General features: G+C 31.2%; 1 protein-coding gene across 2 annotated transcripts in view; it reads right to left on the bottom strand.

The window, feature by feature from the left end:
- LOC115883136 (neural cell adhesion molecule 2-like) overlaps positions 1-14,746 on the bottom strand; it is a 472,691-nt gene that overhangs the window by 348,737 nt on the left and 109,208 nt on the right. For both annotated transcript variants that reach the window (XM_030901447.1, XM_030901448.1), the window contains one exon: positions 12,994-13,202. In XM_030901447.1, coding sequence (XP_030757307.1) covers positions 12,994-13,202 — 209 coding nt within the window. The remainder of the gene's footprint in view (positions 1-12,993; positions 13,203-14,746) is intronic.

The following is a 14,746-nucleotide window of genomic DNA, read 5'->3' as shown; positions in this document are numbered from 1 at the left end:
GTAACTTGATTATGCTTATTACAAAGAAATTTAATTTTTAAAGAAATTTCAGATAAAAACGCTTTCGTACAGATGCATTTATAAGACAGAATATATCTAATACTAACAATAAGTACAATAATATTCATTATAGCAGAAATTCACCGTCTTTACTTCTGCACTGTCATCAATTGCCGTTTCAAAAGGTCCGTTCGTCTAATTCTAATATAAATATTTGAGAATTAAAAGCGGCAACGTCGTGGGTCTGGCGAAAACGAATAAACCTCTATTTTTTATATAAATGGGACAAATTAAACGGTCCAGCATCAGGGCCTGAAGGCATCGCTTGAACATTTTTCGTCCGATATACCCCGGGTCTGACGGCCTATCTTCAACGTACCGGGTCTGACTCCGTCGATTTAATAAATATATATATATATATATATATATATATATATATATATATATATATATATATATATATATATATATATATATATATATATATATATATATATATATATATATATATATATATATATATATATATGCTATATATAGCTATATATATATATATATATATATATATATATATATATATATATATATATATCTCGGCTCCTTGATATCAAACAAAAGAGGATGTGACGCAGAAATCAAGAGAAGACTGTGTATAACACGTAATTATACACGACCAAACTCAATAAAATATGGAAAGATTCAGCCATTTCAATTAGCAACAAACTCAGACTACTAAGAGCCCTAATTTTTCCCATTGCCCCAGAGACCTGTTTTTATGCCCTAATTTTTATGCCTTAGAGACCTGGACATTGAAGTTGGCAATGAAACGTAAAGTTTTGAAATGTGGTGTTATAGACGGATGCTGCGAATACCATACACAGCTCACCGTACAAACATTTCAATACTCGAACAACTGAATATCGAATCTAGACTGTCGATATCAATAAATTAATCATACTTAAGATACTTTGGCCAGATATCCAGGAACACCAATGGCCATGGCGTAGAAAAAATAACTGTGGACCAAATGAAGACAATAATAGGTCATAGTCTGCACGAGGCCAGTACTGCTGCGCAAGACAGAACAACATAGAGAGACACAATAAGTGCGATATCATAATGTCACCATGTTCTTATAGAGTAATAGGAAGGAGTGGAGGAGAGAAATAGTAGAAGAATACATATATTTGGGACAACTAATACACAGCTCGTGATCATCATATTCAAATCTAGAATGCCACTTTGTCTAAAGAAGAAAACATTCGACCAATGTGTACTACCAGTGATGACCTATGCATGTGAAACCTGCACACTTAAAACGGACACCATAACTGGTGGCACAACGCTCTGGTGCCACTGCAGGTGGCACGAGGCTCAATGGAACGAAATATGCTGGGAATGAGCAAAAGAGACCTTAAAAAAATAGAGTGGTAATGGGTAGGACACCTGGCAAGAAGGGAGGACAACAGATGGACCACAAAAATTACAGCATGGTACCCACAGCGAATTAAGAGACCTAGAACCTGAGATGTGGACTATGATATTAGGAAATTAGCAGGGATAACTTGGGCCCGCGTAGTCAACAATAGACAACAATTGGCCCAGCTATAAAGAGAGTATATAAATATGTGAGGGAGGCTACACCATAATTGAAAATGGTTGAATAAACTGAAAATGATGATGATGATTTAAGACTCAACCTGTATATTTTTATTCTACATATAAATTAAAAAATAGTCCTGTAGAGATATTTTGCTTACTTTTAATACACAAACAAAAATTATAAAAAATTACCATCAAACATCAAAATAACTTTTAAAAGGGTTGTTTCTGCCGAGAAAAAAAACAAGCTCTTTTCCAGAAATATATTACAACGAAGATCCACTAAAGAATTTACACAAATACCTTCCAAATATTTGCAGACGTCTGTAAAAAGTTATTCATTATGAAGTTGATGGGCTCGGAAAATTTTCTTTAATAAATGTTTCGCTGAGAACAAAAAAGAATTTCTAATAAAGAAGTTCGAGACTTACTTAAATAAAAATACCAACTTCTTTAATTTGAGGAGCGTCTGTCTCTTTGATCGTCGCAAAGAAACTTCTCTTTTAGACATAATTTAAAATGTATTAGTAGTCTTACTAAATCGCATATTTTTCACAACTTTTCGCGACATGACAGATATATATTTTCTGGCTTTTATAGACGTCTTTATAATGTTTTATCCGTTTTGAAAATTAACTTTTTTATTTTTAAATTATTACTATATTGCTTTTATATTATCAGTTCATAATATTTGAAATATGTAAAAATATATTATTACCTCAATACGTACTGGACCAACAAATAACTAAAAATAGATGGAGAATATCCTAATCATCTAAGATTCGCTGATGACATAGTCCTAATTGCCAATGGTCCTGAGACACTACAAATACAAATTAACGAACTAAATACAGCCAGCAATAAAATAGGTCTCAAAATTAATTTAGCAAAAACTAAACTAAGATACAAGGAACTAGTGGACAGAAAAGACAATCTACTAAATAACAACTACTTGGAACAACTAATACATAGCTCGGGATCTCTACTACCAGAAATCAACAGAAGAGTTAAGTTAGCATGGAGTACTTATGGAAGAAACTCAATCACTATGCATGCGAAACCTGGACACTTAAAACGGACATTATATAGAAACTGCAGATGGCACAACGTTCAATGGAACGGAACATGCTGAGAATAACTAAGAAAGACCGTAAAAAATAGAGTGGATACGACAAAAGACCCAGGTAATAGATGTCATCCACAGAATCAAATCCCTCAAGTGTCAATGGGCAGGACACCTGGTAAACGGACAACAGATGGACCACAAAAATTTCAGCATTGTGCCCATCGGAAATTAGAGACCAAGAGGAAGACTGAACTTGAGATGGCACCATGATATTAAAAAATTGGCGCCGGGAGGCACGTAAAGCCGCCCATACTAAAATATGTTAATATCTCGAAAACTGCGACTTTGACTGATTTTGATGTTATTACAAACTAGGTTTTTCCCGCGACTACGTTAGCGTTACACCTCGAATAGTTGATGCATTGATTTAAATGATTTACTTTGTATATAGAGCTAGTGAGCCTTACAAATGCCCTATTTAAACTATGTTTTTAAGAGTTTTAGAGCTACTCGTATTTCATATGAAAGTTATCAATTGTCGATTTTCTGGGTATTATACAGGGCCAAACCAAACCAAGTCTTGAATAAGTGCAAATATTTTCAGGGCTGGTAGATCTCGATAAAAAAACAGATTTCCTCTTTACCGTTTTTCAAATAACTCCAAAATAACTGAGTTATTTTACTTTAAAAATTTCCAAAAAAAAAAATTTTTTGCTTAAATTTTGAGAACCACTGCAGGTTTTCGGGTTTTTCTGTCTTGTAAATTTAATCTACTACCCATCTAAATTAATGTTGCCATATTATCAAGAAATTATGGTTTTTAACTAAAAACTAAAAAAAATCCAAAAGGTTTTTCAAAAAATTCCAAATTTTCCAAGAAAAATTCGCGAAAAAACTCATAATCGTGTTTCTGTGGTCAAATATACCTACTACCGCTAAGAATAATTGCACTTATTTAAGACTCGCTCGACAAAAAATCGATATTATTATTTTTGACTTATTTACATATTTTTTACTTAAAATTTATAAAAAGCCGTCAATATTCCAATTTCAAGACCATTTTTATTCTCTTTAAATATTATTATGTATTTAATAAAATCCGAATGTTTCAGAACTCGAATCAAAATCGAATTTTTCCAAAATCTGAAAAAAGAAAATCTCTTGAAAATAATAAATAGTGAAATGATTATTTACCCTCTGACTAAGAATTCTTATTAATTGGAAAATTTAAAAACCGTTTTTTATTTTTTCATCGCCTGTATATGACTTTATGACACACTTTGTATACCAAAAATAAAACTTTTGATTAGAACCGTCTGAAATAAAAAATCTTAATAATTCTAGAAGTTATCGAAATCAAAGTATTTCAAAGAAGTTCAATTTTGGCCACAAAATGTTTTTGAAATCTTGCTTTTTTTAACACTTTTTTTCATTTTTTTCTAACTACTTCCATTGACTGAAACTAATTATGTATGGTTGGATAGAGGGTCGATGGCGATCTTCCAGGGCGATTTTTTATTTCTTATTTATATATAGATTATTTTCGAAATCGAACCAAAGCCAATTTCATAGAAATTTTGCAAAATCTGAAAATGATTATTTACCCTCTATAGATAGAACCCCTACCTATGGTCCCATATAAACTGTATTACTAAAATAAATAGTTTTGAAATATAAAGTTTTCAAATGAATATTTGAAATTTTTAATTGTCGCTTTACTTAATATACTCCCTTGATATTTTTTTTATTTTTCATCTCTTTTTTTGGTTTATTAAGAGCACTAATACTCTATTTATAGTTATTTTTTATTCCTTGAAGGATAATTGAAGAAAAAATATTTCGTTTATATTATTGATGTGTCACTAAATAAACCCTTGTATAAAATTTTATACACGTTGGTAATTGGTAGAATTACATTTCCTATTAGGTCAGATACCGACGTCGAGGCGACCCGAATCTGTATTCCCCATTTAGGTGCAATAAGGGTCGTCAGGCGGTCGAACCGACGCGACGTTGGTACCCGACGTCGGGTTTATTGAACGCGACGTATACCCGACGTTAGATAACGTCCAAATGCTACTTGGTAATAGCCTACCATACCTATTGGGTATGGTCGGCTAAAAATTTGCAGGGATAACTTGGACCCGTATAACCAGGAATAGACAACCCCCCAATAGGCCCAACTACAAAGAAAATATATAAATATGTGAAGGAGGTTACACCATAATTGGAAATAGTTGAATAAACTGATAATGATGATGATGACATAAGGCTAGTTGCGCATCACCATATTATAAAATATAAATAACTAATAACATGGCTTTGCTGTTAGGGCAATTAGGGAAGAGAACTGGGTTCACAAGTAGCAAGGACGGTCTATTTTAGTTTGTTTGAGTCTCATCTCCGGTATGGAATACCATTCTGGGGTGTGGCTAATCAGGGTCTACTAAAAATTCTTTTTATTTTCCAAAAAAAGGCCGTACGATTTATACCACAACGAATCCTGTAGACAACACTTCAAAGCTCAAAAAATTCTTACTCTACCATGTCTTTTTATTCTGGAAACATCATCCCTTATTTTTAAAAATCGTAACAGACTACAGGGTCATATACCCAATACTGTTACCGGCGAAACCCTGAATCTGCCCTTACCACTTCCAAAGAGCACATTGGTCAAAAGATCTATAATATATGAGGGCCGAAAGAACTTTAATCATCTGCCGGTTGCTTTAAGATTAGTTGATTTTATAAAAACCTTCCGGAGGCTACTGAAAAGGGAACTTTTAGATAGGGCATTTTACAGCGTTGACTAATTCTACCGGGACTCCCTTGTGTTTAGAGTTTAGAATTGCTTGTCAGTCTGACTTATTCTTTTTAGCGTTATTTTTGATCTTCTCTTTATTCTGTATATTGTATATGTTATTTTACTTACTTGTTTACACCTATTTTTCTCAATACTGTTTGTTTGTTTAAATGAATGTATTTCTATCTTATATTTACACATTTTTTTATTTTAGGTTTAGATTTAGGAATATTTATGCTTTGTTAACAAAAATTTGTATATTTTTTAACAATAAAGTACTTTTGGATTTGAAAAAATTTGAATATCATAAAATATAAATAACTAATAGAGATACAACATTTAAGAAATAAATTATAAATACATACATACATACATTCATATATTACAATTATAAATATATGTAATAGGACATACATATGTGTGTGAGCATTATACAAAGATACCTGTAATAATACTGCAAATATATAAAGCTAAAATTGAGATCGTATTTAGATATTTTTTCCTAACATGTATTTTATATATCTACAAATTAAACAAAACGGGCCCCGAAGGCTTTTCATCAAAACAAAACATCGAAATGAATACGAAAAAGTTACCTTTAAATACAAAAAGAGGAAATAATAAAAGCTAACCGACACACATCCGAAAGCGTTTTAAAAAAGGTTCTTTTTGATGATAGAAAGTTCCTTTTTTCCATAATATATTACAGAGAGAATAAGCCAAAGTATTAAAAAAATCCCTTACAAATATTTATAAAACTCTGTAGAGTTACACATTATGATGTTGATGGAGCATGTAAATGTTCTTTAATAATTGATGGATAGAGAACAAAAAACAAATTCTTTATTAGAGGTATAAAGAATTTTACAACTTACTTAAATAAAAATACCCTTCTATAATATTGCTACAAATTGCATATATGTTACAATCTTTTGCAAAGTGACAGACATGGATTTTTTCGATTTTCTAGGGTGTCACCTTAAGGACTTCTAGCCTCAGAAAATAAAATAAGATTGTTCTTAAGATATCATTAAATTTATCTAACAAAATTTTAAAAATAACGTCTGGTTGAATATTTCGACAATGCATTTTTATTCTAAATTGCTTTAATATTAGCTGCTAGATATGATTATGAAGTTAGAATTTTTATAAATATACACAACCAAACTTATATGGAATCATCTATTATTTCTCATAATTTTTGAGATGTATGAAAATTTTCTGTTTATGAATAAAACTCAGTCCTTACCAATGACTTTTAATGAAAAGTAATCCAAATAGCAATTAAAAAAAATTAATCATTTCCCAAAATAAACAAAATGGTAATTTTTTGGTTTCTGAAACGAAATTAAGATTTAAATTTTTAATGGCCAAAAAGCATAAGCAAAAAGAAAATTGATAATTTTAATATTCCTTGTTGCCACCTCTAGCCTTTATGCAAGCTTCTATCCGCGCTGGGATGCTTCTAATTAAATTATCCACGTTGTCTTGGGGTATGTTTTCTCATTCTGCTAATGCTGCATCAGTAAGATGTGCGAGATTTCCTGGATTGTTTCGACGAGCTCTAATCCTTCTTTTGAGCTAGTCCCACAAGTGTTCGATAGAGTTTAGATCTGGTAATTAGACAGGCCAGTCCAAAACTATGGCACCTTCGGTTTCAAGACATTCTCTAGTCACTCTGCTGGTATGGGGAGTAATATGACCAGTTTTGATGTTGAAGGCATCAATTTAGCGGGTCAATATTATTTTGCCGAGGTAACTGTGGGATCCGTAACTCCCTCCTGCTGTAAAACCCTTGTACACGAAGTCTTTTTCTTATGGTTTCAACTGAAACGTTCACACTTGTAGCTGCCAGAAGTTGTCTTTGTAGCTCTGAATGAGAAACATTGGGATTTATTCTAGCAATTTAGCACATAAGGCGGTATTGTTTTTTAGTTGTGACTCTTTGACGACTTTGTCTGGGCCTATCCTTGTGTGTTCCGAATTCCAAGTACCTTGCATATATGTTTTCGATAAAACACCCTAGGTAACGCATACTATCTCTGCTGTGTCTCTCTGGAGCATTCCTTGTTCGGTTAGAGCAATAATTCTTCCCCTCTATACATCTGTTAATCCAACATAAGGCATTTTTTAATTTTTTTGGATTGAATGACCGGACACTCGTGATTTTACTACTGAACACAAAATTCAAAAGAAAATAAATCGCAGCAGTCGTTTATTCTTTATGTTTATTTACAAAAAAAGCTTTATCCTTAAGTTGTATACCAATTTTTATCCTTGCAAGAAATTTAGTCAGAAATAAAGAGTGATTCCATATAAGTTTGGTTGTGTTGGTAGAATTAATTTTTAGCCCTATTTTCTTAATTTTTTAGCAAGCTGTATCAACTTTATTTAGTAAATTCAGTTTATTATAAATTTTAGTATTTGACTTATTATACAGGGTCAATCGATTAGTTGTTTTTTTACTCTATCTTTAGAACACCCTGTGCAATAATTTAGTACGCAAATTATCCTAGAACATTATTTTTCGGTGATAACAATATCTCCTGAATGTTCTGTTTTTTGACTCATGTCAGCACATGTTTTGGTTTGGTTTGGTTGGCATTTTTTTTAATATCTTTACTTTTTGATGTAATTCTTCATAATGAAGAGAAGGCTTTGGTGATTATTGTTGCGTACGATCGAATATGGTTCTTAGTGTCGTAGATTGTGCAAAAGTTATTGATCTTGTGAAGTCGTAATTAAATAAAAATTATGAATATTCGCTTGGTCCTTGAAGAAGAATGGAAAAATATAACACAATATATTTGGAGCCTCATTAACAGTATGAACCGACGTTTTACTAAACCGACGTTTTTATAACTTTTATGTGTATCTTTCGACAATGCCTTTTAATTTTGTGTTCTACAATATTACATGTTTATAATAGTTATGTTTATAAAGTTAGAATTTTTATAAATATATTATTGAGCTAAAGACGTAGGAATAGTTAAAAATAAATCTTATGAAATATGGATAACCAATATTGATAAAATTTTTAAGAAATAAATCATGACACATATAAACAGAAATACTTGAATAATGTTAATCTTAACCTTTAATAAAACTGTTGACAATTAGAGCTAAATTTAAAAAGACTTTTTCGAAACACAAATTATATTTCGAATATATGTTCAAATTAAACAAAATGAGTCTGGAGGGCATTCCCCGTTCTGTTGTTTACCAAAAAAAACATCGAAATAAATACCAAAAAGCTCCTTTTAATACAAAAACAGAAAATAATAAAAACACACCCTCAAACACCGAAATGCCTTTTAAAAGGGTTCGTTCTGACAAAAAAGTCTCTCTTTTTCTGTAATATATTACAACGAAAATCAACCAAAGAATTTATATAAATATCACATCGAATATTTAGAGACTTTGGTAAAAAGTCATTCGTAATAAAGTTGAGACGGGGTCGGAACATTTTCTTTAATGCTTTTCTGAGAACAAAAAAATATTCTTTAATAAAGGAGTTGGAAACTCACTTAAATAAAAATACCAACTTTTTTAATTTGAAAATGTCTATTCCTTTGATCTCTTCAAAGAAATTGTCTCTTCTAGTCTTATTTTACTATACAGGGTGGCGCATCTCATTCGCCTCGGTTGATTATACGAAAACGGAAATATGTAGAAACAAAATATTTTATAGGTATATGTGGGGAGGCAATGTGCACAATTTAAAATTATTTTGAAATATACAGGGTGTTTCAGAACTAAGATCCATACCAAAGTTATATTTTTTTCTTATGGAACACCCGGTATTTTATTTCATTTTTGGATTCGGGGGCCAAAAAAAGGCATTTATTATAAGGATTAAATACGTTTAAAATCTTAGGTTTTTGAGATATTTAAAGATATTTAAATTTGCATGCTACTATAGAATAGATTATTAACACCCTGTACATTACTTTTCAGAATGAATTCTTGTGCTGAGTTTAAAGGTAAAGAAATAAACTTTACTGGAAAATGTTATTACTTCCTTAAATTTATACAGGTGTATCAAAAATTGCTGATTTAATTTAAAGATTTATTTTACATAAAAACTTCGTTATTTCAAATACAACACTCTGTTTTTTTTTAATAAATCGAAGCAGATTCAAATGCTCTTTCAAACTATATTAGGGTTTCCTATACCTATCTAGCTCAAATTTTGAATAAAGAGCAATTTTTCAATAAAATGGCAACTAAAAAAAATAAAAGCAAGAGGGCTAGTTTCGTCATGGCAGTTTTTTTATTGACACTTAGTAGCTATTTTCAAAATCGAAATTAGTTTATGAACATATTTAAATTTATACCAGTTTACTTTTATTTAATTTGCCTGTAATAGTTTAATAAATAATATTTATTAAACATATTTATTATTCTATCAAGAAAAACGAAGAAGTAGTTCTTTGATTTATTTTACTATAACTTGTAGATATATGGATTTTCTATAAAATACACAATTACGCCAAATTCATTTTCTTTACTTCCAACGACAGGTTTCTGTCTCTAACAGGTTTTTTTATGAACTACATCACCAGCTCTGCGAAATAGGGCAAGTAGTTTTTCAAAGGAACGCAGCTTATCAGTAAGATTCCTATTTTTGGATACCTTTGAGCATAAGCTCTTCAGGCCAAGAAGCAATTTTCCTCACAAAATAAAATCACCAGAAACATATCGAATAGAATGTTTGTTTATTAAACTATTGTAAGTAAATCTAAGTAAACTGTTATAAATTATAAATAATAATGTCCATAAACAAATGTCGACTTTGAAAATAGTTACTATCTGTCACCAGAAAATTGCGATGGCGACAGCAGCCATCTTGATTGCCATTTTATTTAAAAATCACTTTTTATTCAAAATCTGAGCTAGATAGGTATAGAAAACCCTAATATAGTTTGAAAGAGCATTTGAATCTGCTTCGGTTTATTTTAAAAAATACAGGGCGTTGCATTTGAAATAACGCAGTTTTTATATAAAATAAATCCTTAAAATAGATCAGCAATTTTTGATTCCCCTGTATAAACTTAAGGAAGCAATGCCATTTTTCAGTAAAGTTTATTTCTTTATCTTTAAACTCTGGACAAGAATTAATTCTGAAAAGTAATGTACAGGGTGTTAATAATCTGTTCTATTGTAACATGCAAATTTAAATATCTCAAACACCATAGATTTTAAACATATTTAACCCTTATAATAAATGCCTTTTTTTGGGCGCAAGAATCCAACAATGAAATAAAATATCGGGTGTTCCATAAGAAAAAATATAACTTTGGTATGGATCTTAGTTCTGAAACACCCTGTATATTTCAAAATAATTTTAAATTGTGCATATTGCCTCCCTACATATACCCATAAAATATTTTCCTTCTACATCTTTCCGTTTTCGTATAATCAACCGAGGCGAATGAGGTGCGCCACCCTGTATATTATATTTTTTTTAGTTTAATTTTATCTGCTCTCTAGTTAACGGTTAAGTTGAAACATAATGAGTTAAAATTTAAAATCATTCAAGTCTGTATAATATAGAGATCTATCTGTACAATACAGAGATCAATATATACAGGGTGAGTTTCCTACGATGTTCTCTATGGGTATATCGGAAACTACTGGAGATAGAGAGTCGGTTAAATGGGGAAAGAATTGCAGTTTTGTGGGGTCATAAATATTCGCCTTTCAGATTTTTAAAAAAGTTCATTGCTTACTAGATATTTCGAAAAAAAAAAATTTTGGCTATTTTAAAAATTGTCCCTAATTCCATTATAATATATTTTAGACAAAAAGTCTTCAGATAAAAGTTGTAGACACATCCCCGACAACTTTGTGTTCTCCAATTTTTTTCTAAAGTCTGTTATTTTTGACATATGACACACACATATGTTTTTTTTTAAATGGAAACCATAGTTGGCCATGTCTTCATAAAAAGCGCCATTTTTTAAGCTTTTGAGCGATATATATATATATATGTTTTTTTTTCGAAAAATTACTGAAAAGATGGATGGATTCTTATCTTTCTTGACTAATTTCACTTAGCTGTGTATGGTATTCTTTTTTATGATTTACAGCTTATAAAAAGAGAGAATATATTATTAAACAGTTCTTTACAATTTACATTACAGAAAGTAAGATTTAAAGTATAATATCACTAAGTACATACACTTTAAGTTATTTTAGAAAATGTTCAAAAGATCCGCCATTGTTTTGAGTATATAAATTCATATTTTTAAAACTGAATTACTACAGAACGACCGGCCGACCTAATTAAACTTCTCCCGTACCGCCTCTTCGAGTGCCTCTCTTAATTCATAAGTTGTTTTGTAAACTTTGTTGTTAACCATACCGCATAAAAAAATTAAAATGGTTAGGTCAGGTGATCGAGGAAGCCCATGCAATTGGTCCACCTCTTCCTATCCCAGAGTTTGCATAACTATATAAATAATAATGCATATGATATAAATTACTTTTAACATTTTTTTATTAAGGGGGTAGGGGTGTCATAATGAAAGTCATGTTGGAACCACTCTATTGATGCGCGAGTATCTAAATTTAACTTTTCTAACAAGTCTTGAAAGCCGTTCTCTAAAAAAAGTAAGTAACGTTCACCGGTCAACGTATCCTCTAAAATGTATGGCCAAGAAAAGTTGAACCAATAATACTCTACGCTTTTCTTCATTTGAAAAATTCATATTTACAATTTTTGTTTGTTTTAATTTACAAAGTTTGGAAGTGACAGTTTCACATTTCACGACGATTGATCTTGTTTCCATGGCTAACTAAGTGAAATTGTTTAAAAATGATAAGAATGGGCTATAACACAGTAATTTTTCGAAAAAAAAAACATATAATAGCTAATATCGCTGAAAAGCATAAAAAATGGCGCTTTTTATGAAATCAGAGCCAACTATTGTTTCCATTTAAAAAAAAACATATGTTTGTGTCATATGTCAAAAATTACAGGCTCTAGAAAAAATTGGAGAACACAGGCTCATAAGGGATTATCTACAACATTAAAAATTTTTTGTCTAAAATATAGATTATAAAGGAATTGGGACAAATTTTAAAATAGCCAAAATCATTGCGCAAATTTTAGTATTACTTGCTATAGCGCCAATAATAAAAAAGTCAACAGAATCTGTAAATAACTGATTTTAGATCAAGCAACTGAACGAGAGCTGCACGAGATGTGTAATATCTCATAATTAAATAAAACGTCTCATTAACCGGCCGGCATCGGCAATCTGCCTTGTAGTCCCTACGATGACGTCAAACCATTATCATCCGATAGGAGACGATCCTTCGACCTGTATAAAATCCCAATAGTATCTCATACAAAAGCTTATTGGTGGTAGCTAATTGTCCATTGGCGTGTATATAAATTCTACACAACATTCTACAAGACTAAAACTTTTGTAATAGTATACTTCTTAAGTAATATGACGTTCCTCTACTAAATTAAATTAAAAATATAGTAATTTAAGAAGGAAAAGACACTTACCGATCACAGTAAAATTAACTTTGCTATTTCTGGTGGGTGAATTGCTAAAGTCGACTCGACATCTGTAGATGCCTTCGTCGGACTGTTGAATCTTGTCGATGACTAGAGTGGCCGGTACGGTGGACGGTCGGAATAGGGCCCTCGAACCGAAAACCGTTGGCGATGACCACTGTTTCGCGTCTTTGTAGGACCTGGCTCGTACATCAAAACTGAAATAAAAAAAAGATGTTAATAATACGCAGACGTAGAAGAATAATTTATTCAAACAAATAAAGTACATGCTTGTTGCTGGTTTTATTTTTGGCGGTACGATCTGTAATTGTTACAGCTGCCGCTAGATGGCGAGAGCGGCTAGTACTTGCCATAGTAGTACGTTTTGTACTCAAATGCTATTCTCTGATTTTCGTTTGTCAGATTGAGGCTTACAGCAAAGTCAGCCTGCCGATGGAGATAAATCTCCGAAACCGGTCGTCGAATGGCTGTTCCCTTAAGTCTGGTGAACTTAATGCAGAGAATAAGCATATATGTAGGGTTTTTCTGGCCTTAATTTTTTTCTTCTTGTATTTTGTTTAAATAAAGTACAGTTACTCAAACAAATAAAGTACATTTTGGTTGAAATCATACGGTATCTGCGTTATTAGTGAAGATAGAAGGATGCGGTTTGCAGAAACCTGTCCCACTTTTTTTCAAACGAAAGATGCTGTAAACAAAATTTTCATAGCCCTCTTCGTTTCTGAGCTACAGGGTCTTTTTAAAAATTTTGCAATTTGGAACACCCCCCGTGTCTCTGTTATTGCGAAAGGTATCGAGAAGGTGAAAACTGTTTATTGTAGAACTTTTTACGGAAAATACAGTGGCGTAGTCTGTTAATCTACGAAAACAATATTTTCGAATATATGAACTAAAGTTAAAAAAAGCCACTCAAAGTTGATCAAGTGCATCGGAAATTGTTTTGCGTTTACCATAGTTTCATTTTATCTAGGACTATTGAAATTGTATTATAAATAAAAATAGGTAGATTATTCTTTGTTTTTCTCTCACAACTTATATAAATCATATTGAACTAGCAATATAATGTCTACTTTTTCAAATATCTTTAGTTATAGGAACATCTCTACATATACACATCCTTTAATATTCTGCTTGGATGTAGGTCGAGGTTACCATTTAAGACCATCTTTTGTTGCATGATTGGGAAGTCGCCAAAGTTGTACTTTCTGTTTAAGTTATCTTACTGTTTAAAAAGTCCTTGGTCTAGTGACCTAGTTTTCCATTGCAAACATCCATAACGACAATAACTTTCTCATCAAAGTTTGAATTTATTGTATTTGAATCGAAAATTACGCCAAATTCCACTTTTAGCATAACTTGTATTTGAAAAACAACGGAATAGTAATATATAAAAATAATTTTTTACTAGACGGGGTGAGTTAAATAAGTGCAAATATTTTCAGGGCTGGTAGATCTCGATAAAAGAATCATATTTTCTCTTTGCTCTTTTTCAAATAAGTTCAAAATAACCGAGCTATTTTACTTTGAAAATTTCCAAAAAAACTCTTTTCTGGGTTTTCTTTCTTGTAAATTTAATCTACTACCTATGTTGCCATATTATCAAGAAATTATGTTTTTTAACTAAAAACTAAAAAAAATTCCAAACATTTTTTGAAAAAAATCGAAATGTTCAAAAAAAAATTTGCCGAAAAACTCATAATCGTATTTTTGGGGTCGAAATATACTACCCCTAAAATATTTT

The sequence above is a fragment of the Sitophilus oryzae genome, unplaced genomic scaffold, assembly GCF_002938485.1.
Source record: "Sitophilus oryzae breed Bouriz unplaced genomic scaffold, Soryzae_2.0 scaffold_1816_pilon_pilon, whole genome shotgun sequence".
Taxonomy (NCBI): Eukaryota; Metazoa; Arthropoda; class Insecta; order Coleoptera; family Curculionidae; genus Sitophilus; species Sitophilus oryzae.
This window is presented reverse-complemented; position numbering and strand designations above follow the sequence as displayed.